Source organism: Prionailurus viverrinus, chromosome E1, assembly GCF_022837055.1.
Source record: "Prionailurus viverrinus isolate Anna chromosome E1, UM_Priviv_1.0, whole genome shotgun sequence".
NCBI classification, from domain to species: Eukaryota; Metazoa; Chordata; class Mammalia; order Carnivora; family Felidae; genus Prionailurus; species Prionailurus viverrinus.
Genome location: NC_062574.1, coordinates 47,288,865 through 47,313,474, shown reverse-complemented (window position 1 = coordinate 47,313,474; position 24,610 = coordinate 47,288,865). Strand labels below are relative to the sequence as shown.

At 41.8% G+C, this 24,610-nt stretch overlaps 1 protein-coding gene across 1 annotated transcript in view; it reads left to right on the top strand.

Moving 5' to 3' along the window:
• GRB2 (growth factor receptor bound protein 2) overlaps nt 1–24,610 on the top strand; it is a 72,804-nt gene that overhangs the window by 4,940 nt on the left and 43,254 nt on the right. Inside the window, exon 2 of the mRNA XM_047832450.1 lies at nt 3,412–3,626. Coding sequence (XP_047688406.1) covers nt 3,549–3,626 — 78 coding nt within the window. The 5' untranslated portion in view covers nt 3,412–3,548. The remainder of the gene's footprint in view (nt 1–3,411; nt 3,627–24,610) is intronic.

The window sequence follows — 24,610 nt, the reverse complement described above, 5'->3', positions numbered from 1 at the left end:
TCACGTATATTATCTATATTACCTAATTTAATGGTGAATGAATCTTATGAAGTAGGTGATACTATCCCCATTTTACAAATGAGAAATGGGGCTTGTTTAAAAGGCTTACCCCCCAGCAAAAAAAAAAAAGGAGGGGGGTTGCCCAAAATTATAGCCGGTAAGCACCAAGGTCATTTGTTCAACCCAGATCAACCTGCTTTTAGAGACCAGGGGCCTTAACACTAAGTGATATTGCCCAGTGAGTGTTGTGTATTTTTATTTTCTGTAAATTTGGGGAAGAAGAGTTAAGTGGAAGGAGAACAAATCCTACAGATACCTTTAGGAGACTGCATTTTAGGATTCAGTGCACATTGCTTGAAATGAACGATTCAAGTTGCACTTGCTTTAGAATTTGCTGTGTGTGATGGACTGAAGGAAGGGTGTATGCTGAAACAGTTTTAAGTATTCTCATTAGGGTTCAGTGTACTCTCCACCTATCTTCTCTGTTGAAATCATTATACATTGTGTCCACTTTCAGCTTTCTTCCTTTCAGTCATTAGTGTTGTGTATAAGATAGTTTTGTTATTAATGAAACACACCCCGTTGAATAGCCTGAGTGCTCTTTTCTGTGGCTGGCCTGATAAGCTGACCCCTCCAGGTCTTCTCCATGAGCTGCTAATTTTTATTTGGCACAGCCACAGAAGTATTGATTGTGCCTGGTTTTCATTTGTCTCAAACTGTGTCTCACAAAGCAGTAGTTACTTGAAACATGATTTTCAAGAGTGTTAGTCTGTTTATGCTTTCTCTAGGAAACCTGTGGTAGATGAGTTAGGTAACAGGAAAACCAGTGTTGAAAACTGTCTTTTTATGCTGCTGCTGTTCGGTTGGTTACACTGCAGTTGTCTGAAATCCCGAATGAAATAGAAGTTTGCGCCCTGTTGCAACATAGCACCTTGACAATGACAATGCTTTGAGTTTCTGTCCGATTTTTCTGATTTCTCTTTTTCAAAAATGCAGCTCCTTATTTTTGTTAGATCTGCTCAGTTATTCTTAGGTTTCCCATCACTGATACATGGTTCCAACTGTCAGCCCTGGAGACCAATTAAAATAAATACTCAGTAGAAAACATTGACAGGCACATAGCAGAGATTTTGAAGCCTTTGCAAAAAAATAAAAATGGGTACACATATTGGAGAGTAGTCAAAGAAGGAAAAGCAGTTGTTAATGCCGGGAAAAAGTAAAGGATTATACTAGAAAGGAAGGTTGGTTGTAATATATTTAAATCAGCAGTGAAGAATATTTTGCCGTGTGAAACTGCTTAAACCGGAGTATGTGGTATTACTGGGATGGGGCAAGGGGAAACTGTCGGGGGTGAACATCTTGCAAGCAATAGGTCATGGCTGGAATAAATTTAAAAACAACAGAAGCATATTATTTAGAAATACTGTAGGTGCAAAAAGAAAGCTAAAAACAGAATTAAGGGTGATTGCTTGTAGGTGTTGGGGTGGGGAACTGCCCTTTTTTTTTTAATAAGCCTTTCAAAATCTGTGACTTTCAAAATTATATACGTGGGTTAGTTTGATTAAAAAAAGCAACTACAGAGAGAATAAATAAAGGGGGTTTAAGGACACACAAAAATAAATACTTTGAGCCCTGGCTGGCTGAGTTAGTAGATCATGTGACTCTTGATCGTGGGGTCATGAGTTCAAGCCCCATGTTGGGTGTCGAGATTACCTAAGAAAATTTTAAATAAATAAATACTGAGACTAATTGTATTTTTTTTATATATTTGCTAGAGCTCTCTCTTTACTTTCCTCTCTTAGAGCCAGCCCCACATGGGATATCATGGCCTGATAGAATAAACATTGGTTTGGTTGATTAGTTTACCTGCAGTAGAATGTTTGGCTTTCAGAATTTGACTAAAGGACTTTTTATTACTAGGTGATTTCTGTCCTCTTTGGTAATGCTCATTTTCTTCTAATCTTAATATTCCCAGCTGATTTACTGCTTAGTCCTTTTGTAGCTATGCCTGATTAATGCCCCAATTGTTAACTTTAGAACAAAGGATGATAATCACCCATGCCCCTCAGATGAGCTCTCTGCTAGGTGGTAATTATCCGAGAACGGTGTCACTATAAATAATCTGTCCCCATTCTGCCAGTGTCCCGTGTTGTTTTCTGCTTTTATTTAGCCTGTATGAAAACAGTAACTGAAGACAGAAATGGGGCTTTATTTTCCTTTAGTTACGCAAAGGTCTAGGTTGTGGCCGAATTGGTGCCTGGAGATTTTTTTTTTTTTTTTTTTTTTTTTTACAACAGTGATTGTACTGCCCACAGTTCACCATCACCTAGTACACTACCTAAGGGTTATTACAGAATCTTTACCTGCAAAAATGCAACTTGGTTCATCTTAGTATTCCTTTGGTGCTGAGAGAAGCAGCTGTTCTCAGGTTGACTGAGAGATTTGTTAGACTTCCTGGCACCATCTCCCTGCACTTTCTTTCCCCGGGATAAGACATCTGGCAGCTCAGATTCGGAAAAGGGGATTCCTTTCAAGTGTAGTTAGGATTTAAGCTTTGCTCCTTAGGGTAGTGAGAAGTGATGTAGAAGCTTCTTCTGGAATTGCTGAACTTTGGACCTCTATTTCAAGGGCTCTTTGGAGTCCAAAGTCTTGGGGGTCTTCAGGGGAGAAGGAGCCTTAGGCAAGAGCAGGTCTTCAACAAAAGGCTGGAGCCTTTTCAAGCGTCAGAGCTGGATCTCCTCTATTTCTGGTTACCTGAGCTTGCCGATCAGTCTGGAAGCGATAGAGGGAGAGCTGCCTTGCTCAGAACAGCAAATTGAATTTTAAAAAGTAGTTCCTAGGTTCACTTTGACCTGCTTTCCTAGGAGCAGACCGAGGTTAGTTTCCGAGAACAGTGAAATAAAGCAGCTGAAGACCAAAGCCACAATTGCTTGCTTTTGACTGGATACGGGACCGAACATTTTCAGAACACCAGAAAGGTCGGCAGGGGGAAAGGAAGGAGATAGGCCTGTGTAACCGGGAAAGGCTGGGTGCCGTCCGCAGGGCGAGGCCTTTCTTTGGGTGGCCTGCATTTCGGGCCGGAGGAGCAGAGAGCGCAAGGGGCGAGGGAGGAGAGGCGGAGACCGAGAGGGTCTTCAGCCGGCTCCTCCTGAGCACCGCGCACACCCAGCGGGAAGGAAGAGGAAGTGTGTGCGGGAATAGCTCGAGCGCCTGCCGCCATTGGCCGGCGGGCCTGTCAGTCGCCTGGGGGCCGAGCCTGCGAGGAGGAAGGAGGCGATCGGGGCTCCTGCCTGCGAGGGAGGGAGGCGGGCCGAGCCAGGGGGCGTGGGGGCTGGGGCGGCAGGCAGATTGGCAGGGCGGGGCCGCCTTCGGTGCCGGCCACTTCTCTCAACCATCCCTCTTGTGATTCAGGGCGGCATTGTGTGTCCCGGAGTGCACGAGCCGGTCCCGAGAGAGCGGCGAGGCCGAGCCCAGGGCGCTGGGTGGCTTCGGCAGGGAAGACTCCCTTCCCCCGGCTTCAGGCTGCTGAGCACTGAGCGGCGCCCAGAATGGAAGCCATCGCCAAATATGACTTCAAAGCTACTGCTGACGACGAGCTGAGCTTCAAAAGGGGGGACATCCTCAAGGTAAGTGGGATGCCACGCAGATGCTGAGATGGCCTCCCCTTGTACTCCCCTACCTTCGTTTACCCTGATGACACACAAAGAAGCCGAGCTCCTCCTTTCTCAGTGCCCGCGTTGACCATTTACCATCGGGCGCGCTCTGGATAGCTGAGATAGATGCTGAGAGGAATATTAAATATGACTTAAGACGGTTGGTGTGATGTATGGTCTTTAACTGCCTTTGTGTGAGTGCCTCCAGTATCTCTGTTTGCTTGTTGTTTGCACGTAAAGTCAGAGCAGCGTGATTGTCACAAGGAAGTATCGGAGTAGCCTGATACATTTTGCAGTTTTATTAAGCATTAGGGGATTTTTTTTTTTTTAAAGACTTAAACTTGAAGTATTTATGTAAAAGCACTCAGTCTTATCTTACACAGTCAAGGTTTTGCATTCTGGAACATGATGCTAGTTGGTTAGAAATTAATTTCCTCTAGTTTTGAGAGGTGGTTAGAAGTATATGCCAAAACTCATTAAAGAACCTCAGTGTATTTTTATTCTTTGTGAGAAAACTAGTGGAGTTCTAAATCCTGAGGTTTGTTGCGCTGTTGTACAAGTCACAGGGCGATTTTCTCAAAAGAAACTTGAGCAATTACCCTGTGTTAAACTCTCATTGCACAAAAGAAACCTGCTGACAGTTTAAAAATCAGCTTCTTTACAGTTTGCAGCTCATTCTGAGCCCAAACTATTTACACGAGGATTCACTTTCCACCTGGCACATGGTAATTATGTTGTTTACCCAATTGACGGCAGCAGCTTGCCCTTTTGGGTATGTAATTTATTTTTACAAGGGTGGGTGTTATCGAGTAATGTGTCAGCTCTGCATGAGGAGAACCTGAAGTTGAGTGTTTGCATGTTCACTGCGTCTCAACTTTCGACATTTTTTCCCTCTGAGCCTAGTCTGATGGTTGGGGGTTTGCCACCCATTTGTATACTACCCCTGAATGAAAATTATGAGAATTTTACAAAGAGGCACAAAGTGGAAATGTAGAAATATCCCCTATAGAAGGACGGGTTTTTTTGTTTTTCTTTTTCTTTTGAGTCCTTCAGACCTGTGGGTAGCTACTATTTTGCTCTCTTTGCTGGAGGCATAGAGTTCAACTCTGAAGTTACCTGCTCAGTAGTTTCTTGATGTTAGGTTGTATTTCATAGAAGGCAATATTGAAGAGCCCTTGAAAGAGAAGGAAAGTGTGTTCTTTTCAGAACTGTTTTTTGTGATGCCCAGCTTTCTCAGGGTATTCTCCAAGTCAGCACTGAATTGTCAGCAGACAGAACCAGCTATAGGTTTTAGGGTAATATATGTGTTCTGTTTCTGTTTTCTTAACTAGAAGTCAGAGCAAGGGACCAGACATAACTTGAACTATTAAATTACTCTTTCATTGGTGTACAGAGGAGTAATTTGATGTGTTCATAGGTGATTACTGTTTTCAACAGATAACCAGCTTGTATCATCAGAAGATTGGCTACTCGAATATTGTCCTCCTGAAACCAGTGTAACAGTGAACATTAACTATAGTGGAATTTAAACAGTTGGCTGTTCAACTACCCGTATCTGTTGCTTGTACGAAACCCTGTGGGGCCTTCCCTGCCGCCCCCCAATACAAACGTAGATTTCTCCATTAAGCATACCCAAGAAACTTAAACCTAGAAGCCTGGTAGTTCATATTTTCCTCTACGTTTACCCTGTTACATGTTTAGCACTAAAGCAACAAAACTAAGGATTTGAGGTCTATTTTTAAGAGTTTTTAGGCAAGAGCTTTTCCCTGAGTGTTAACACTGAAGTTTATCCTAGACCTAGACCATGAGGATCTTGTAAGTTCTCCAGCTTCAGTTGGTAAGCTCATGAACAAGTGTGAAACCCTTCTCTCCCATCCTATAATTAGAGAAGAGGGTACTGTTTAACATTCCCCCAGAAATTGTTCTGTTGGGAGAGAAAGTGAGTCAGAGTGCTCACATTTACTTTCAGATTTTCTTTGGGAAGAGAAAAATACATATATTTGCTTCTTTCCAATTTGGTAGATAACTGGCATATGAAGTCATAATGTCATTATTACTCTTGAATGGTGACCGTTAGCTGTTTGTTAGTAATCTTGTGGCTTTACTCCAAAAAGAAAAAAAAAAAGTGCTAATACAGTAGTTGCCCTTTGTCTCATGATTCTGTGGAACAGCTGAGTGAAGAGGAGGGACATTGCTTTGTCTTAAGAACTGTTATTTTAAAAAGCAGTGTTTTCTCCATTTGATTATTCAGGGAGTAACTGGTTTCATTTGAGTGGCTTTGATTTGATTTGATTTGATTTGATTTGATAGCTCTTAAGGATGTTAGTTGTGAGCCAAAGCATGTTTATAAGTGGCTGGAATAGCATTGACCAGTTTGACATGATTGAAATAGGGCTATATTTGCCCTCTTTTGCTAAGGGAGGGTGTGTGTACATATGGGCATCGAATACATTTTATTTGAAGATAATGCCCTAGAAAAGGGCTTAGCCCTTTGCCTCCGAGTAGAGTTCAGAAAGATTACATCCTCTCACTGTCTTGGAGCACCTGCTTAACTTTGGTTAATGTGGACCCCATCCTCCAGCAGACCACTTCTTTACTTTCTTTCTACATGTTGACTCGTGCTGCTCTGAGAAAAGAGACAAATGAAAACATTTCACTGGAAACCTAAAATAGAACTGAATGCTTCAATATATCTCCTTTGTTACTGTCCCTTGTCTGTGTGTGTGTGGTTTTTTTTTTTTTTTTTTTTTTTTTTTTTTTTTTTTTTTGGAGGGGAGGAGAAGAAGGGCACTGGGGCATAGAAATGGAAGGAATTGGTCTGTTGCAATTTTCAGCCTTGCGTGGCTGAAATGAACCTAAATTTCCCTGCCGTTGTAGTGCAGGCTTCAGATAGTCCCAGGGGTTCTCCACCAGACAAGGCCCCTGAATCCTCTCCCCTATAGCGCATAACACATCTGAGCTTACCTCCGAGGTAGATCTGTCATTTAGGGGCTTATGTGCCTGTGCTTCAGGCAGTGCTGCGTACGAATTAAGAGACCATTTTGAGCTCTCAAACCTGTGCTCATTCCTTTCTAGAGTTGGTGGCTTTTCTTTGCTGTCAAGGCAGACCTTTGATTGTAGAAGAGAACCAGCAGTGGGTCGTCTTGGTGTCTTCTGCTCATTTGGCACTAACTACCTTTATCAGTTTTCAAGACTGCTTTAGAAATTGGTCTTGAGGGGTGCCTGGCTGGCTCGGTGCACGTGACTCTTGATCTCTGGGGTGTGAGAGTTCTAGCCCAGCGCTGGGTGTATAGATTACTTAAAAATAAAAATCTTAAAGAAAGAAAGAAATAGGTCTTGGTTTCACACTCGGCTCTTTGAAGCGTTCTATCTTGGTGCAGATGACCGTTTTAATGTCACATTTACTGAGCATCTTCTTTAGCCACACCCTGGGATAAGTTGCTTTGAAAGTTGGGGAAGAAATACAGGTTATACTTTCTCCTTTCAGGACCTCTAAAATCAAATATGAGAAGTGAAATTAATATGTGAAACAGGATATGGCAGTATACAAAATTAGAGGATTTTTAGAACAGGTGAGGACCTTTTAAAAGGTCTTAATTTAGATTTTATTTTTTAGATGAGGAAGTGGCCCACAGAGGTTAAATGATCCAAGATCACAACTCTTAGTAAGTACTTAGTAAGGAACTGGGTTTTTTTGTTTTTTTATTTTTTTTAATGTTTCTTTAGTTTTGAGAGAGACAGAGCATGGGGGCGGGAGGGGGGGGGGGCAGACACAGAATCTGAAGCAGGCTCCAAGCTCTGAGCTGTCAGCACAGAGCCCGATGTGGGGCTCGAACTCACACTCTGAGCTGAAATCAAGAGTCAGACTCCACCGACTGAACCATCCAGGAGTCCCAGTAAGGAACTGGTATTTATTTAATGGAATGCCGAGTTGTGTCACACACTGTGACTGCCAGAGTAATAATGTAGGAAGGGCAGAGATTGGTAAGAGCTGAAGTCTGAGAATGATGGTTGGAGGGTGTGTGACTTAAACCCGACCTCGTGAGATGGTGACGGGGAGTGGGTGCTTGTGTTTGAGATAGGAATGCTAGAATGGGGTTGAAGACTGTGCCATAGTAGAAAAGAAGGTGAAATTGGAGCAAGATAAGAAAAAAGAGTAAGAATTTGATCTGTCTTTAAGCCTTTAAAGGCTTTTAGCTGATGAGGGAAGTGTTCTGTGATAGGAGGGAAGCCTGGAGCCCCAGCCTGGAAGGTTGCAGTTAGCGCCTGGGAGGCAAGTGCCTGCATAGGTGTCAGAGGCTAGGAACAAAGGTCGGGGGTGGATGGCGTTGAGAGATGCTGGGGGAAAAATAATGGAATTTCTGCTGGGGACATTTGGAATAAATCCGTGTAGCTGAGAGAAGAATGCCCACTGAGCCTGTTCCTGAGAAGTCAGGAATCTGAACTGGGGTTGAATTGGTAATAGTTTTCACAGCCGCTAGAACTTCTGAATTTGGGTACAGGAGTCTCATTTCAGGTATTTGAATGATTAAACACAGGATGGGATTTAAAGTACTTAATAAGGAACTGTTTCAAATTCCTAGTATCGGTCTGCTTGGTGGAAGCATTTCTCTGCCTGTTGATAAGAATTCTTACTGATCTTGTTGACTAAAACCAGAATTTTGCATTTAATTTTTATGTATGAGGATGATTTGAATTCTCTTAGAACAAATGATTTGTTTGCCTTTGACTGTACGCATTTTCCCCCCGTCATCTGAATGGACTGTTTCCACGTAGGTGCTAAGAATGAGATTTCGGTTCCCATACAGGGCTCCTTCTGGGGGCCTGGCTGAAGACCAGTCATCCCTGTTTAGAGGAAGAAATGAGTAAGGAAATACAGTGTTCCTTCGGGGGTCTTTCGGTTTGAATAGCTCCCGTTTATGGAGCATTTACTATGCCCCAAAGTCGTACATTATTTCTAGTTTGGGTACTAAAAGGTTGGCCCTCGTTAGCCTCATCTTACACCTGCAGAAACAGGCTCACAAGTGAAGTAACTTGCTCAGGTTCACACAGTGCAGTAAGTTACAAAGCTGGGGCTTGGTCTCAGGTCTGGCTTCGATGCTCCCTCCGACAGCACGTTACTGCTCCTTTTAACTGTCAGGTGTGAGTAGCCCAGAAATGTGAGGCATCAGCAGACCTGCTTTGCTCACCTGCCAGGCCTGGACAGCCGGCTTGTGGCACTCTTCTATTGAGTGACTTATTGGACATCCTGTCTAAAGTAAATTGACTTCAATAGTGAAAGAAGTGGAGAAAATGAGGTCATTTTGCCTGTCAGATTAGCAAAGATGATAAAAATTGACCCCACCTTGTGTTGGCCAGCATGTGGAGAAACGGGCTGTCACCTTCTGCCAGTGGAGGTTTGTAACAATAATGCAGTTTTTCTTAAAAAAAATTTTTATAATGTTTATTTCTTTTGAAAAAGACAGACAGAGCCAGAGCACAAGCACGGGAGGGGCAGAGAGAGAGAGAGAGAGAGAGAGGGAGACACAGAATGGGAAGCAGGCTCCAGGCTCTGAGCTGACAGCAGCAAGCCCGATGTAGGGCTTGAACTCACGAGGCATGAGATCATGACCTGAACTGAAGTTGGACTCTCAACCGACTGAGCCACCCGGGTGCCCCAACAATATAATTTTTCTGAATGGTGTCTTGGTGACACGTATCAGAACATGAAACGACCCAGCAATTCTACTTTTAAAAATTTATTCTAAGAAAATTCTCAAACAAGTTTGTGTAAATGTAGACATAGGATATTTACTTCAATTAATATATGTATCACCTGGAAAATAAGTTTTTGCAGTTAAATTATGAAACATGCATTTCAGACATGTTAAAATGTGTAAAAAGAGGCATCTTTAAATTGATGGAATTAACCATATTACAAAAAAAAAAAAAAAAACACCAAAACCCCAAACCTAAGTAGCCCATCATTAGGACGCTACATAAGCAGGTTATCGTGCCGTGAGATGGAATGCTATGAAGGTGTTAATGTTGGTGTAAATCTATGTCAACACAGAATGTCTACACTTGGCACAGAGAAGTGTTTAAGTGGATCTTTTTTTAAAAAGTAGTAACGTAACTAGTACATGGAGTGCTCAGGATGTCCTTGCAGGAAGCTGAGTATTTTACTTCCATTCCCTTTTAGCCCTCCAAAGAATCTTAACAAAGATGCTGTTATTCCCATTTTACTGATGAGGGATGTGAGGGTTAGGTTCAGTAAGTGGCCCGAGTTCACCAGTTAGCATTCAGATTCAGACCGGTTTGGATCCAGATTCTGTGTTCTTAACTGCCACCCTGTAGGGCCTTTTCATTCCCAAATGAGGTCAAACTGGAGAGGGAGCTCCCATTAGGGGTATTTCTGTTTGCTTGCTAAGTACGTGGACTTTCTGAATGGTCCTCTAAAAGGTAACAGTGGTAACCTCCAAGGGGCTTGATTTCAGGTGATTTTTTTTTTTCCTTCTTCTTTTGTACCCTTTTGTCTTACTTTAACCAATTTATAGTTTTATGAAAACAAAGTTATGGGGCATCTGGGTGGCTCTGTCCCTTAAGCATCCAACTTCAGCTCAAGTCATGATCTCAAGGTTCGAGTGTTCTGGCCCCATGTTGGGCTCTGTGCTGACAGCTCAGAGCCTGGAGCCTGCTTCGGATTCTGTGCCTCTGTCTCTCTCTGCCCCTCCCCTGCTCACACTCTGTCTCTTTCTGTCTCTCAAAAATGGATAAATATTTTTTAAAAAATTAAAAAAGTTATATTGAAATAGTAGTTACCATTTTGTATCCATTTTATTTGACGAATATTCCGGGAAGTTAAAGTGCTCTGGTCAGCATATTTGTTTTGTTTTAATGTTTGTTTATTTTTGAGAGAGACAGAATGCGAGGAGAGGGATAGAGAGAGGGAGACACAGAAACCGAAGCAGGCTCCAGGCTCTGAGCTGTAGGCACAGAGCCTGACACGGGGCTCAAACCCACGAACCGTGAGATCATGACCTGAGCCGAGGTCGGGCATTTAACCGACTGAGCCACCCAGGTGCCCCCAAGATTTATTTGTTTTTTTAATGTTTATTTATTTATTTTTTTTTTGAGAGAGCTAGCTCGCATTTGTGCGAGCAGGGGAGGGGCAGAGAGAGAGAGGGAGAGAGCGGGAATCCCAAGGAGGCTTTGTATTGTCAGTGCAGAGCCAGACTTGGGGCTCGTTCTCACCAATTATAGATCGTGACCTGAGGTCTAGATTTGGACTCTTAACCAACTGAGCCACCAGGTGCCCCAGTTGGGGTTTTTTTAATAGCTGAAACTTAACCTGCTTTTAAATCTTTAGGCTGAAATTCACTGTGTGTCAGTGTCCTAAAACTTAGAGACATTTTAAAAAGTGACTCAAAATGACTTCAAGGAAAATCTTGGTCCTTTTGGCAAGTTTGGTGAAACTGGCCCCTCAGTTTCACCTCCTTGGGGATGTGGAATGAGAGACATCTGTAGTATTGTGATAAAGAACACGTACTCCAACACTCCAGGCTAGACCTAGCTGCTTTGAATCCCAGCTCAGCCGTTGGGAGAGCTGGCATTTTGATCCTGGGCGATTTACTTTGTGCTTTGGTTCAACCATGTGTAAAATGGAACGAAGAACACCTGCCTTTCTAGAGTCACAATGAAGATTTAAAAAGCTAATATGTTAGTGTACTTAATGCTGTGATTGGACTAAAGTAGACAACAAGGCTAGCTGCCATTAGTTTTGTTTTTTGATTAGTTTTTAAAAAGGTTTGTTTACTTAAGTAATCTTTACGCCAAAGGAGGGGCTTGAACTCAATGACCCCAAGATCAAGAGTCGCACCCTCCACCGACTGAGCCAGCCAGGTGCCCCTGCCATTAATTTTATTCATGTTATTCAGGTACACAGCTTTGATAAGATGTCAGTCCAACCGCTGGCTCAGGTTAAGTCACATGACTCTACCCATAAAACCAGCCAGGTTCTTGTCTTGACATTACCTCAAAGTCAGAACTGTTTAAACCTTGTTGTAGATAGAGCTCAGCTAAAAGTATGGCATTGGTGGAGGGTTGTGTGGAAGACAAGTGGTTTCTCCATCCTTAAAGTCTTTGGTTTCCCTCAGGATTGAACCCAAAAGCAAGGAAATGGGCACCTGCCCAGCATTCTGCTGGGGCCCTTCCTTTTGTAGACTTCTTGGCTGAATGGAGCTTTAGTGTTGTGCTGTTGGCCAGCATTGAGATAGGTGAGAAACAGCCTTGGGAAAGTTCATTATTTTATTTACTGTAGGGGTATTAAGGAGTCTTTCGCTGTTTGTAAGTGTCCTCTGCGAGAAAAGATTCTCTTCTGGTCTCAGTGCCAGAAATAGGCGGATATTCCCCCCAAACAACTTTCTAAAATCTTAGAGATGCTTAAATACGGCTTTAACATGTTTCCTTCTTTACCTTATAGGAAAGCTTAGAGCCTACTTGTGTCCCATTTCTAACATCAGTTCTTATGTTTTCTGTCCGGATATTTTTACCCCAACAGGTGCTGAGGGTTGTGGGTAAAATATTGGAAGTATTTTCTCACTTTAACAATAGCTTGCTTGCTTTTCGTTTCTAATACCTCTTTAATGTCTATTTTTGTTGTTAATTTTTAACTAGTTTATTCTTTAACAGCGGACTTTTAAAACCTAGGTTTAGCAAAATGACAAAAGCCTTCTGTAGAACTTTGCTTTTGAAAAATACAAAAAGCATCAAAATAGTTATAAAGTGAGGGGAAATTTTGAACCTTGAAACTGTAGGCTTTGCAGAGAAATAGAGGGGAGCATGTGTTATCAGTGAGAAAATAGGTTATTGCCTGTTGTCTTTGTGTTATTCTCGCATAGACCTTTATTTTCATAGAGAAGTATGGTTTATTTTTTATTTTTATTTTTGAGAAGTATGGTTTAAAATGGATTGCTAGGGGAAAATATATTTATAGCATTTTATTAGCAATATTTCCACTTTAGTTTAACATTTAAAATTACGTTAATATACGTTCATAGAAAAAAATAGGAAGCTCAAAATCCTGCATGTTCCCCTCCCCCTGTAATTTTATGATTTCAGATATCTTCTAGGTTTTATTATTATATATACATTTTCGTAATGCTGTAACTGTAGTAGACTTAAAATACAACATATGTTACCATTTTCCCATATTGGTTTTACTGATTTTTTAAAAAATATTTATTGATTCTGAGAGTGAACATGAGCAGGGGAGGGGCAGAGAGGGAGACGGAGAATCTTAAGCAGGCTCTGAGCTGCCAGCAACTCAGGCCTTGATTTCTGGAACCATGAGATCCTGACCTGAGCTGAAATCAAGAGCCAGATGCTTAACCGACTGAGCCACCCAGGCATCCCAGTTTTACTGATTATTTGTAATGGTTTGATATTAACTACTTTTAAAGTTAACGATCATAATAGACTTAACTATTTCCCTATTGCTGATATTTACCTTGTTTCTGATGATAATTTTGTTCATAATTTCAAAGGAGGTTCTTGGTGTATATGATCTACTTCCCAAAAGGGCTGAACAGATTACCTGCTTGACTTTGGTTAAATGACAAGGGCTCATACTGCATAGCCAGAATACATAATAATAGCACAGCTAATGTCTGCTTCATGCTTCAGTCTCCTTTAACACAGAACATCATTTCAGTTTGACAGTGGAACCAGATGTGTGAAGCAAGGGAACCTCCACTCAGCATCTAAGATACTTGACAACAGCACATAGATTTTCTGAGGCACGTTTTATTTTGTGCTATTCCTTCTGCTGATAATTTGCTTTTATTTATTTATTTTTAAGTTTATTTGTTTTGAGAGAGAGAGCGCGCCGTGTGTGTAGAGGGGAATGGGCAGATAGAGAGAGGGAGAGAAGGAGAGAATCCCAAGCAAGCTCTGCTCTGTCAGTCCTGGAGCCCAGGGCGGGACTTGAACTCCTAAACCGTGAGATCATGACCTGAGCCAGAATCAAGAGTCGGACACTTAACTGACTGAGCTACCCAGGTGCCCCTAATCTGCTTTTATAGCTGTGTCAGGTTAATAAGTAATTTTGATAGCTGAGAAGTTTGGTATGTATTCATAGATGTAGTTTTATTTTGTTTTATTTTACTTTTAAGTTTATTTATTTACTTAAGTAATGGCTACACCCAACATGGGACTTAAACTCACAACACTGGGATCAAGAATTGTGGGCTCTTTTGACTGAGCCAGCCAGGCGTCTCTTGTAGGTGTAGTTTTAATTCCGTTTTACTTTGCCTAAATGAAACCCTTCTAGAGGAAATCATCCATGGTAACTTATGTTTAGAAAAACAAACCAGGGTTTGTTAGTTGATGCTGTAAATGTTGAGCTCTTTAGAGCCAGGACCTTCTGCTGAGAGCTTTTAACAAAAAGGTAGAATGACTTGCTGAAGCATCCTCACCTTACATGTACTGCAGTATGAAGAAAAAAAAAACTGTTGGTAACGGTTTTCTCTGGATATTTGAGATGATGGTGAATTTTCATTTTCTGTAGCATGTATTTCTATAATTGATGTTTTTGTAAACATTTGTTTCATAACCAGAAAAGCAGTAAAAAACACCACCACAATAATTTTTCAAATGTCAGTTTACAAATCAACAAACATTGGTAGGCCTGTTTTGCTTTCTTAAGAGGGAAAAAACACTGTACAGCCTCGTGGAGCAAATTTGTTTTATGTTTTATGTTCTATGTTTTTTGTTTTACTCCTCTTGGTTTGGAAGTCCAAGCATCCTCCACATCATCTAGGACTATTGCACAGGCTTTGTGTAGAATGTGTGGCCGTGAACTAGAAGCATGCTCAGCCCTTTTCCTTATGAATAGTTTGGCCCTGAAACTGGTCTTGCCACCCAGATCTAGTTATTTCCCACTCATCTCTTCCCGACAAGTGATATGAAAGTAATGTTATGTGCTTTCCTACATATTTAATGTTCACTTAAATCAGTTTTCAAACTGGATTAAAATTACTAATGCAGCCAAATTGCACTTCTCAGAGGTTTAATTATTCATTTCTCCTTTTGTCCATATTTAGGTCTAGTCAAACTGACATTTTGTTATTTATCAACTTTAATAGAATGTGTAGCTTAGAAAAGTAAAATTAAGACAAAAAGGTTTGAAGTTATTAATGGTTTCTAGTTAATCTATTCATTAAAAATCAGGTGTCTTCATGGGGCGCCTGGGTGGCGCAGTCGGTTAAGCGTCCGACTTCAGCCAGGTCACGATCTCGCGGTCCGGGAGTTCGAGCCCCGCGTCAGGCTCTGGGCTGATGGCTCAGAGCCTGGAGCCTGTTTCTGATTCTGTGTCTCCCTCTCTCTCTGCCCCTCCCCCGTTCATGCTCTGGCTCTCTCTGTCCCAAAAATAAATAAACGTTGAAAAAAAAAAATTAAAAAAAAAAAATCAGGTGTCTTCATTTTATTCTTTTTTTAAATATTTTTTACTGTTTTATTTATTCTTGAGAGAGAGAGAGAGACAGCATGAGCGAGGGAGGGGCAGAGTGAGAAGGGGACACAGAATCCGAAGCAGACTCCAGGTTCTGAGCCGTCAGCACAGAGCCCGATGTGGGGCTCGAACCCACGAGCCATGAGATCGTGACCTGAGCCGAAGTCGGACACTCAACCGACTGAGCCACCCAGATGCCCCTCATTTTATTCTTTTTAAACACTTATTAGAATTATTTAATAGAAAAGTGTAAAAGAGAGTTGGGCCATACTCCTGTCACCCAGATAACTGTTTTTGTTTTGAAATTAAATAAATAAATGTTGCATTTATTGTTAGAAAATGTAAAAAAGGAAACTCATTGGTCAGGTTTTCTGTCACCTTTCAGGAAAAAAAAGTTAATGAATATAGCCACAGTTACTTTTTTAATGCTTTCCAGATACAGTGAGAAATACTTTGAAACCATACTCAAAATTTTAATAATGAAAATAAGCAGGTACTTCACCTTACGGAAGCAAGGACAGGGTTTCTGTTGAAGTGTACCTCTTTTGAAAATAGCAGTAGCTCAAAGGATTTCTATGCCAGGCTGTTAGAGAAGATCATAATGATTACTACTTTCTCCAAGTGACATGATAAAGCTGAATCACAGTAGATCTTGAACCTGAAATTGGTGTCAGTTTTCTAAAACTGTGTTAATATTGTCCATATGAGATATCCAGGTGAATTTGTGACTAATGGCCACTTAGTGCTAGAAGTGGAAACTAGTATCCCTACAGGTCTTTTCTTGAGATTAATTGCATTATTGGTTTCCCCAATTTAGGTTACTGGTGTGGCAGAAAGAACAAATACCTATCCAGTTAGATACTAAAGGCCTAGCCAAAAGGGCATGCTTCTCATCTCCATATTCTCACATAACCTGATGAGAAATTATTCTTGTATTACCTGCTTTGAGGTTTAGGTTTTGAGTTTTATACATAAAATAATAGCAACCTCCATTTGGAGTGAACTGTGGTATTTACAGCTATAAATTTCCCTCTAAATTTTGCCTTAGCTGCATCCCATAAATTTGGTATGCAGTTATTTTTTTTTTCATTCATCTCAAAGTATTTTCTAATTTTCCTTGTTTTTTTCTTTGAGCCACTGGTTATTTAGAAGTGTGTTGTTTAATTTCCACATATTTGTGAATTTCCCAGAATTCCATCTGGTGTTGAATTTTGTTATAATTTCATTGTGCATGTAGAACATACTTTGAATTATTTCAGTCTTTTTAAGTTTATTGGTGCTTGTTTTGTTGCCTCACAAATGATGCTGGAAGATGTTCTGCACATTCGAGATGAGTGTTTATTCTCTTGTTGTTGGGTAGAGTTCCATAGATGTCTGGTAGGCGGGGCCTGGCTGTCTCAGATGGTACGACATGTGACTCTAGATCTCAGAGTCATGAGTTCAAGCCCCATGACAGACATAGAGATTAGGAAAGAAAAAAGGAAAGGAAAGAAAGAGATGTCTATTAGGTCTAGTTGGTGAATTAATTTTTCCTCGAGTGTGTCATGATAATTGTGGAATTTTGGTGAATTCTTACAACTGCTTATCCAGTATCTTGGTAAATCATGACAAATTACTGAGTATGTCCTACATGAAGGGTACTGTGCTTAGTGCAAAGGGTTCAAAATATACATAATATTTAGTAATACGTTGTTTTAAGAGCTGTGCCAGAGGTGTGCACTGGATATTCTGAATGAAACAGACTTAGTGAGACATGAGTATTGAAAATTTTTTCGACATAATTTAGAAATGCTCAGGACCAATTTGTCCATCCAGATATGCTTGATTTACTGAGAACTTCTAACATTAGTAGAGCTTGCTCTCAGCCCTGAAGAGATGTTGGGAGTTGTCCTAGAATACTTAAACCTGGATAGTTAATGGCCTTTCCTTGTATTTGGCAGTTATAAAAGTAGATGTGAGCCATATTGGTAATAGCGTGGCACGTGCAGGATCTTCAGAGTAATTATGACCCTTCTTTATTTAGGTAAGACCTTATCTAGGTAGGTGTCTTTAAACTCAAATTTTGTGTCTCTGACACCACAACCCCCTTGAAGGAACTATTTATTTTTAAGTTTACTTAGTGTGAGGAGGGGAAGGGCAGAGAGAGAGGGAGACACAGAATCCCAAGCAGGCTCCAGGCTCTGAGCTGTCGGCACAGAGCCCAACGCGGGGCTTCAACTTAGAAACCGTGAGATCATGACTGTGACCTGAGCTGAAGTCAGATGCTTAACCGACTGAACCACCTGGGCGCCCCAGAAAAAATATTTTTAATGTTTATTTATTTTAGAGAGAAAGACTCTGAGCAGGAGAGGGGCAGAGAGAGAGGGAGACACAGAATCCAAACAGGCTCCAGGCTCTGAGCTGTCAGTACAGAGCCCGATCTCATGAACTGTGAGATCATGACCTGAGCTGAAGTCAGATGCTTAACTGACTGAGCCACCCAGGCAACCTCAAAAACTTATTTATTTTTAAATATTTATTTTGAGAGAGTGTTAGCAGGGGAGGGACAGAAAGAAGGAGAGAGAGAATGCCAAGCAGGCTCCTTGCTGTCAACGCAGAGCCCAATCTGGTGCTCAAACTCATGAACCATGAGATGTTGACCCGGGCCAAAGTCGGACGCTTAACCAACTGAGCCACCCATACACCCCTATTTTATTTTTTAAGTTGTTTTTATTTAAGTAATCTCTACACCCACCATGGGGCTCAAACTCATAACCCCAGGATCAAGAGTCGCACATGTTCTTTCGACTGAGCCAGCCAGGAGCCCCTGTGTACATACATTCTAAAAAGTACATATACATACACACACTGAAAGTTTAACATTCTCTTGAGTCCATTAAGTAATCTCTTAAGTCCCTACTTAGTGACAGTTTTCTAAAACTTATAAATTTGTTTCTGTGGAAGGTGTTATTTCTCATGTAATACATGCTAATGACATTTTAAGGCTGGAACACAAAGTGTTGGGTCTCCATATGCCTGCTCTTTAGTGCTGCACTGTTCAGTACTGTGGCCACTAGCTATATATGACTATTAAAATTTATTAAGTTAGGGGCACCTGGGTGGCTCAGTCGATTAAGCGTCTGACTCTTGGTTTTGGTTCAGGTCATGGGCTCATGGTTTGTGTGTTGAAGCCCCACGTCAGGCTCCGTGGGTTTTGGGCTCAAAAGAAGTAAACCTAAAAACAAACAAACAAAAAATTGTGTCAAATAAAAAAAATTCCATCTTCACTTGCATTGGCTGTATTTCAACATCTCAACAGCTACACATGGCTAGTGACTACTGTATTAGTGCAGACATAGGATATTTACATCGTTGCAGGAAGTGTTTTTGGACCAGCTCTGCTATACATTGTCCCTACGTAGATAACATTGTTAGTGTTCAAAGTATTTTGGGTTTTACCTTGGGACGCCAGGAATCCTATCTTCTCTCCTTGTAAAAGCGTCCAGGGTTACTCTGGTCCTTGGAGGTGAGGCCCTGGGGCAGACTTGGTGTGGGAGAGGGAAGGCAGGATACTGTTGTAGGCTGGGGGTAGAATTGGGGTGGGCTCTCTCTTAGGAGTTCTTCCCTGTCTGTACTCCTCCCTTTCCTTGTGAACTTCTGGTTTTTCAAGCCCCCTTCTTCATGGTCCTGCGCCCTCTCTACTTCCAGCCTGTGCAGAGGCAGATACTTGGAACTTGTTGCCACCTGGTATTGTCTTTTCTTTTGAAAATTGAGGGACCAGAAGAGTGCTCATAGACTAGCTCTGCTGGTATGACATATGAGGTTGTCCAGTCTAGTTCTCTCCCTTCTAATTTGGGTTCCTTGTGTCACTGGATGTGTAATGTGGTCTTGAGCTAAATGTGCAGACAGCAGCATCTGAGGTACATCTAGAGAGCAGAGGCAGCATTTCTTTGAATTCAAAAACCATAATTACTGTGTTTTTTTTCCCAGAACTGTGTTACGTAAATAATCTTAGAGAAAGTCTTAGTCTTCTTGTAGAGTCATTTTGATTCTTTGTGTCAACTTGTTCTAAAATTTTGCACAATATCCTCATCCAAAAAGCTCTACAGTGTTCTGTTGATGAATACTTTTACCATTAATGTCAAATAATGGGTCAGTTCATCTTTATGCTATCTTTAAGCAAAATTTGGTCAAGTTTCAGTTGGTTGCATAGTTTCCCTGAACACCGAGCTATTTTACATCTTCTGGTCTTTGGTCATGTCGTTCTTTTCATCCAGTTTAATCTTGGCTATCTCCCATCCTTCCCTCATTACCTAGAGCAAACAGGTCCCTCTCCACTGCCCCTTGGCTCCATTGTATACATCTGGCCACAGCGTATTTCTATTCCCTATATCTCAGTAGGGCTCTGTGTCTCTGTCTTGACAGTGCCTAGCAATATGGTAGTTCAGTGGGTTGGAATGGAAGCATTGAAATCCACACCACTTTCATCCTGCTCGGTACAAATTAAGTCCATAGTTGATACTGTCTTTGTTATCACCAGCATTGCACTGTCAGAGGTCAGGCTTGGTTCTTATGTTGCCTCAGCTGTTTTTGCATTAATTTAGGTGATACAGACCAGAAATAAGAATTCTTGAATTTTTGTTGTATTTTGTATTCCCTTATTTTTTGCGATTGCCTTAGGTTTCTTAGCTACTTTTTTGTGGAGTCTTTGTAAAGTTTAATTACATTTTTCTGTGCATATAATCTAAAGAATACTCAGTCAGTTTTATTTTTAAGTTATTGTCCAAAAAACATTTCCAGTTTCCTCCAGTTCTTTGTTTTGGGGCATTTATTCCATCCATAGTCATTGTGGTATTTATTTCAGCAGATAGTCCCTAGGTATATAAGAAATATTGCTATAGGAGATTCTGAATACTTAGGCTTTCTCTCTTGAGTTTGTCCTTTGTTTTATTACTATTATTATTTTTAAAAAACGTGTAATTTTGAGAGAGAGCGAGCATGAGCGGGGGACAAGCAGAGAGAGAGAGAGGACGACAGAGGATCCGAAGCAGGCTCCATGCTGACAAGGAGCAAACCCAATGTGGGACTTGAACTCATGAACCACGAGACCATGACCCAAGCTGAAGTTGGACTCTCAATGGACTAAGCCACCCAAGCGCCCCTGTTCTTTATTATTTAAGTGTAAGAAGAAGAAAGAGGAAGAAGAAGAAAGAGGAGGGGTGCTTGGGTGATCCAGCTGGTTAAGCATTAGACTCTTTATATTGGCTCAGGTTATGATCTCACAGTTCCTTAGATCGAGCCCCACTTTGGGCTCTGCACTACAGCACAGAGCCTGCTTGGGATTCATTCATATTCTCTCTCTCTCTCTCTCTCTCTCTCTCTGTCTCTCTCTCTCATTCTCTCTCCCTCCCTCCCTCTCTCTCTCCCTCCCCCCCCTCTCTCCCTCTCTCTCTCTCTCTCTCTCTGTCTCTCTCTCTCATTCTCTCTCCCTCCCTCCCTCTCTCCCTCCCTCCCTCCCTCCCTCCCTCTCTCTCTCCCTCCCCTTGACTGTCCCTCTTCTGCTTGTGTGTGCACCAAGGGGACTCCGACACCATGACCCATGACACAGGGTGGTAGGGACACAGGGAGGGGAAGGAGGAAATGGGGGTGGCCGCATTCAGAGAAGGGAGCCAAACATGTGACAGAATTCAACTTGCACTGCCAGACCCTCTAGGGTGCTATTAGATAGGTGGTAAATGACACATGCGTGCGGGCTCGCTCTCTCTCTCAAATAAATAAACTTAAGAAAGGATAAAACAGGAAAACATTTTCCAAGAAATAGTTTGAAGTAACCCTGATGATTTGTTCTGATTTACATAATTTACACAAGTCATAGCCTTGAAGAATCTGCCAGAGAACAACTTCACAGAGCACTGGATTTCAGGAAGAGGAGTCTTTTCTTATCAGATGTTCTCTTGAATTTACTGCTAAAAAGTGAGGTGGGTTGAGGGGAAGTGGGAAGAATTTCTTGTTTTTGAAACTTTGCCAGAACACTCTGCTTCCAGACAATTGTTTGAACTCTTGTGTCCCTGTGCTTCCAGGGATGCTTTCTGACCTCCTGTTAGCAACACACCTAGGAGTGGAGGCATGCTTTGTGGTGCCAGGCATAGCTGTAGCCAACCTGGAACAGGCCCAAACCAAATGCGATCCTGAAGTCAGAATGAACAGATGGTATAAATAGTGTACTCTCCTAGTGGGACACTGGAGAATCTTCATGGGAGAGTGATGCAGGCAGATCTGACAAGCTTCTGATTTGTTCATAGGCTGACATTTCAGTTCTTCTAGGCTCTGAGGAGTGGGTTTCAACCAACAAGGCACTAATACCTCCTTTTCAATTTACCCGTAGAAGCCAGCTCTTGGAAATGTACATATACTGGTGATAAACTTGGAGCCAGAACAGTGACTGACCTGTGTTAACATTGTAGCCTTGTGATATTCACAAAATAATTAATTTGCATCTGTACTGTGGCCTGGCTTTAGCCATTGAATCTATGAGTCGATCTAAGCTTCAACGTTAAGCATTAATTTTAACGGGGCACCTGGCTGGCTTAGTCGGCAGAACGTGCAACTCTTAATCTCAGGATCTGGAGTTCAAGCCCCTCGCTGGGCATGGAGCCTATTTAAAACAAACAAAATGTTTAAAAAAATTCCAGGGGTGCTTGGGTGGCTCAAGTTGCTTAAGTGTCCAACTTTGGCTCAGGTCATGATCTCACAGTTTGTGAGTTCAAGCCCCACATTGGCTGTCAGCTGTCAGAACAGAGCCCGCTTTGGATCCTCTGTCCTGCTCCCTGCCACCCCTCTCCCTCAAAAATAAATAAACATTTAAAAAAAGTGTTGGGTGTCTGTGCCTCTTCATTAGTAATAGGATGACTTCTGTATTAATGGTATCCTTAAAGCAAAAGGACTACATATATTTTGCGTTTTTCTAGTAGTGGTAGGTGGATTAGAGAGTCCTTAAGTTAAGTACCATCTCTGTTATGACTGGTTCCATTCTTCAGTAGGCTGGTTGGCTCGAATCAGAAAGTCCACATTTTTTTACCAACCCAGCCCCTGTCAGCCCCCAGCCCTTGTCTCAGGAGTCATGTGAGGTGACTAAGCAGCTGAGCTCAGAAGAAGCAAAGGAATAAATGGGGTTTTTTTTTCAGTACAAGGTTGATCAGAGTCTTAAACTTGAGTAAAGCAACATAAGATTTATATTTGCCTTCTTAAATATTTTACCTTTGGGTCCTGGCATTGTAGTGTGAGAAACCTCCAGTTTTGCTACAACTTTAAGCTACTACTCCTTGTTCTAACTTAAAATCATTGAAATAACTTATAGTTTTGATACATCCCCTTTTGAACTCAGGACTGTCTGGTGGTAAGTTGATGTAAAATGAAGGAACTCATAATACATTCCTGAGATTTTTCTTTTCATACACTGTGTTTGGGTCAGTCCCCAAGCTTGTGTGTGTGTGTGTGTGTGTGTGTGTGTGTGTGTGTGCGTGCGCACACATGTGCCAACTGTTTCGGTGTGCTTGGGACTCTGAGTTGGGCTGGTTGAGGCTCTGTGTCCCTGTGAATCAGTGTGTAAAGGAGACCATTCTCTGAAATGCATCTTCTGATAAGATGGTGATTTAGAGGATTTATCGTAACATAGACTCAGATGTAGTGATTGTGGACTGTAACTAAGTCATTTTGGACTCAGAAGTACTGCATGAAATGGTAGCTACCATCTGAGCAATCAGAACCTTCTGGGTAGGAGGAAACAGGAGTCCAGAGATGATGTGAACATGGAGATGCCTTTCTAAAGTAAAGCTTTGCTAGAGCAAGAAAATGAGCTCTTACTGAGCTCATGGTCTTGGGAGCCAGGCAGGCTTTGGACCAGGTACTTTGCTCCTTAATCTTCTCAACAGCTCAGTGAGAGAGCATTTTCAAATGCCCTAATAGCAACTCAGAGAGGTTGAGTAACTTGTGCGAAATTGCATAGCTAATGAGTGGGAGGGTAGGCATTTGAGCATAATTTGATCAGATTTAGATTTTGAACTGTAGGCTGATCAGAAGGCAGGCATTTATGTTGATTTAACAGCAGCATTTTCTAATAGGTCCTAGAACAGTGAGATTACCAAAGCTGTGTTTTGGAAAGATGACTTTGACTAGGGAAAGGTTAGAGGCAAGATGGGGCATAGGGGTGAAGAGCCAGGGCTGGAGCCAGAGAGTCTGGGTTTAGACTTCAGCTGTGCTATTTACCGTGAGTGATGTTGGGCAAGTTTTTTAACTCCTTTGTGCCAAATTTCCTCATTGGAAAAATGGGGATACTGACAGTACTCACCCGATTTTTGTGAGGATTAGGTGAATTGAAATACGTAAGTAGGGGCTCCTGGGTGGCTCAGTCGGCTAAGTGTCCGACTTCGGCTCACGTCATGATATCCTGGTTTGTGAGTTCAAGCCCCACGTCGAGCTCTGTGCTGGCAGCTCAGAGCCGGAGCCTGCTTTGGATTCTGTATCTCCCTCTCTCTGCCCCTCCCCAGCTCGTGCTCTCTCTCTCTCAAAAGTAAACAAACATTAAAAAAATACATAAGTATTTAAAATTGCAACTATGTAGTTGTATCCCACCAGGGTGCTGATGGGATAAGTCCTCAGGAGCAGAGGAGAGTCGCAGTCTAGAGGGCATTACAGGGGGAGAAACGCCTTCATTGGGCAAGAGGTGCAGGTGGGCAGGAAGACTGGGAGGCTTTGAGGCTGGGACACCCTGGTACCGCTAACCAAGGTGGGAAAGTGAAGGATTAGCTAATTGGGGAAAACAGCTTTAATGCTAAACCATAGGAAGAGGTTTGACTGAAAATACTGTGGACGGTTTAGAATCTACCCACGGGTGAATTAAGTAAACGGTAACAGGACCCACCTCGTTGCTCACAAGGTAACTTCCTTCTGTATCTTCCATGGCAAGAAGCAGCCTTAACCTGGAGGAGCATGAATCACCCCTGTGACTTAACTGCTGTAGGCAATTCCTATTTCACTGTCTGTCTTAAAATAGAGTGATGGATGGGATCATGACCCTTTGTGGCAAATGCTAGAATCCATTGGAGTAGACTTTCTAAATTGGTTACAGTAGAATGTAATTTTTATTTATAGCTAATAGCATAGCCCTGTAAATGAAAGATTCAAGCGAGAATTCCCATGTAAGACGCTCAAGTACTAAAGTCTTGTGTTAATTTTATACTTATCATTAGCCCAGTTATGCTTATTATGGTAGACCTAGGTAAAGCTTCCTGGCTTAGCTAAAATGATTTCTGGTTAAACAGAGCTAATTCGTATGAACAGAAGGTTGAAAACACAGGTATTTCTCCCTAAGTCCAGTGGAGAGGGACCATTAACAGTGCTGTCAGTTGTCAAGGGGAAGTTGTTTGCCTCCATTTCATCAGAGTACTATCTCTGTGAGATTCCTAAAGCCTTGTAATATACCAAAATGGGA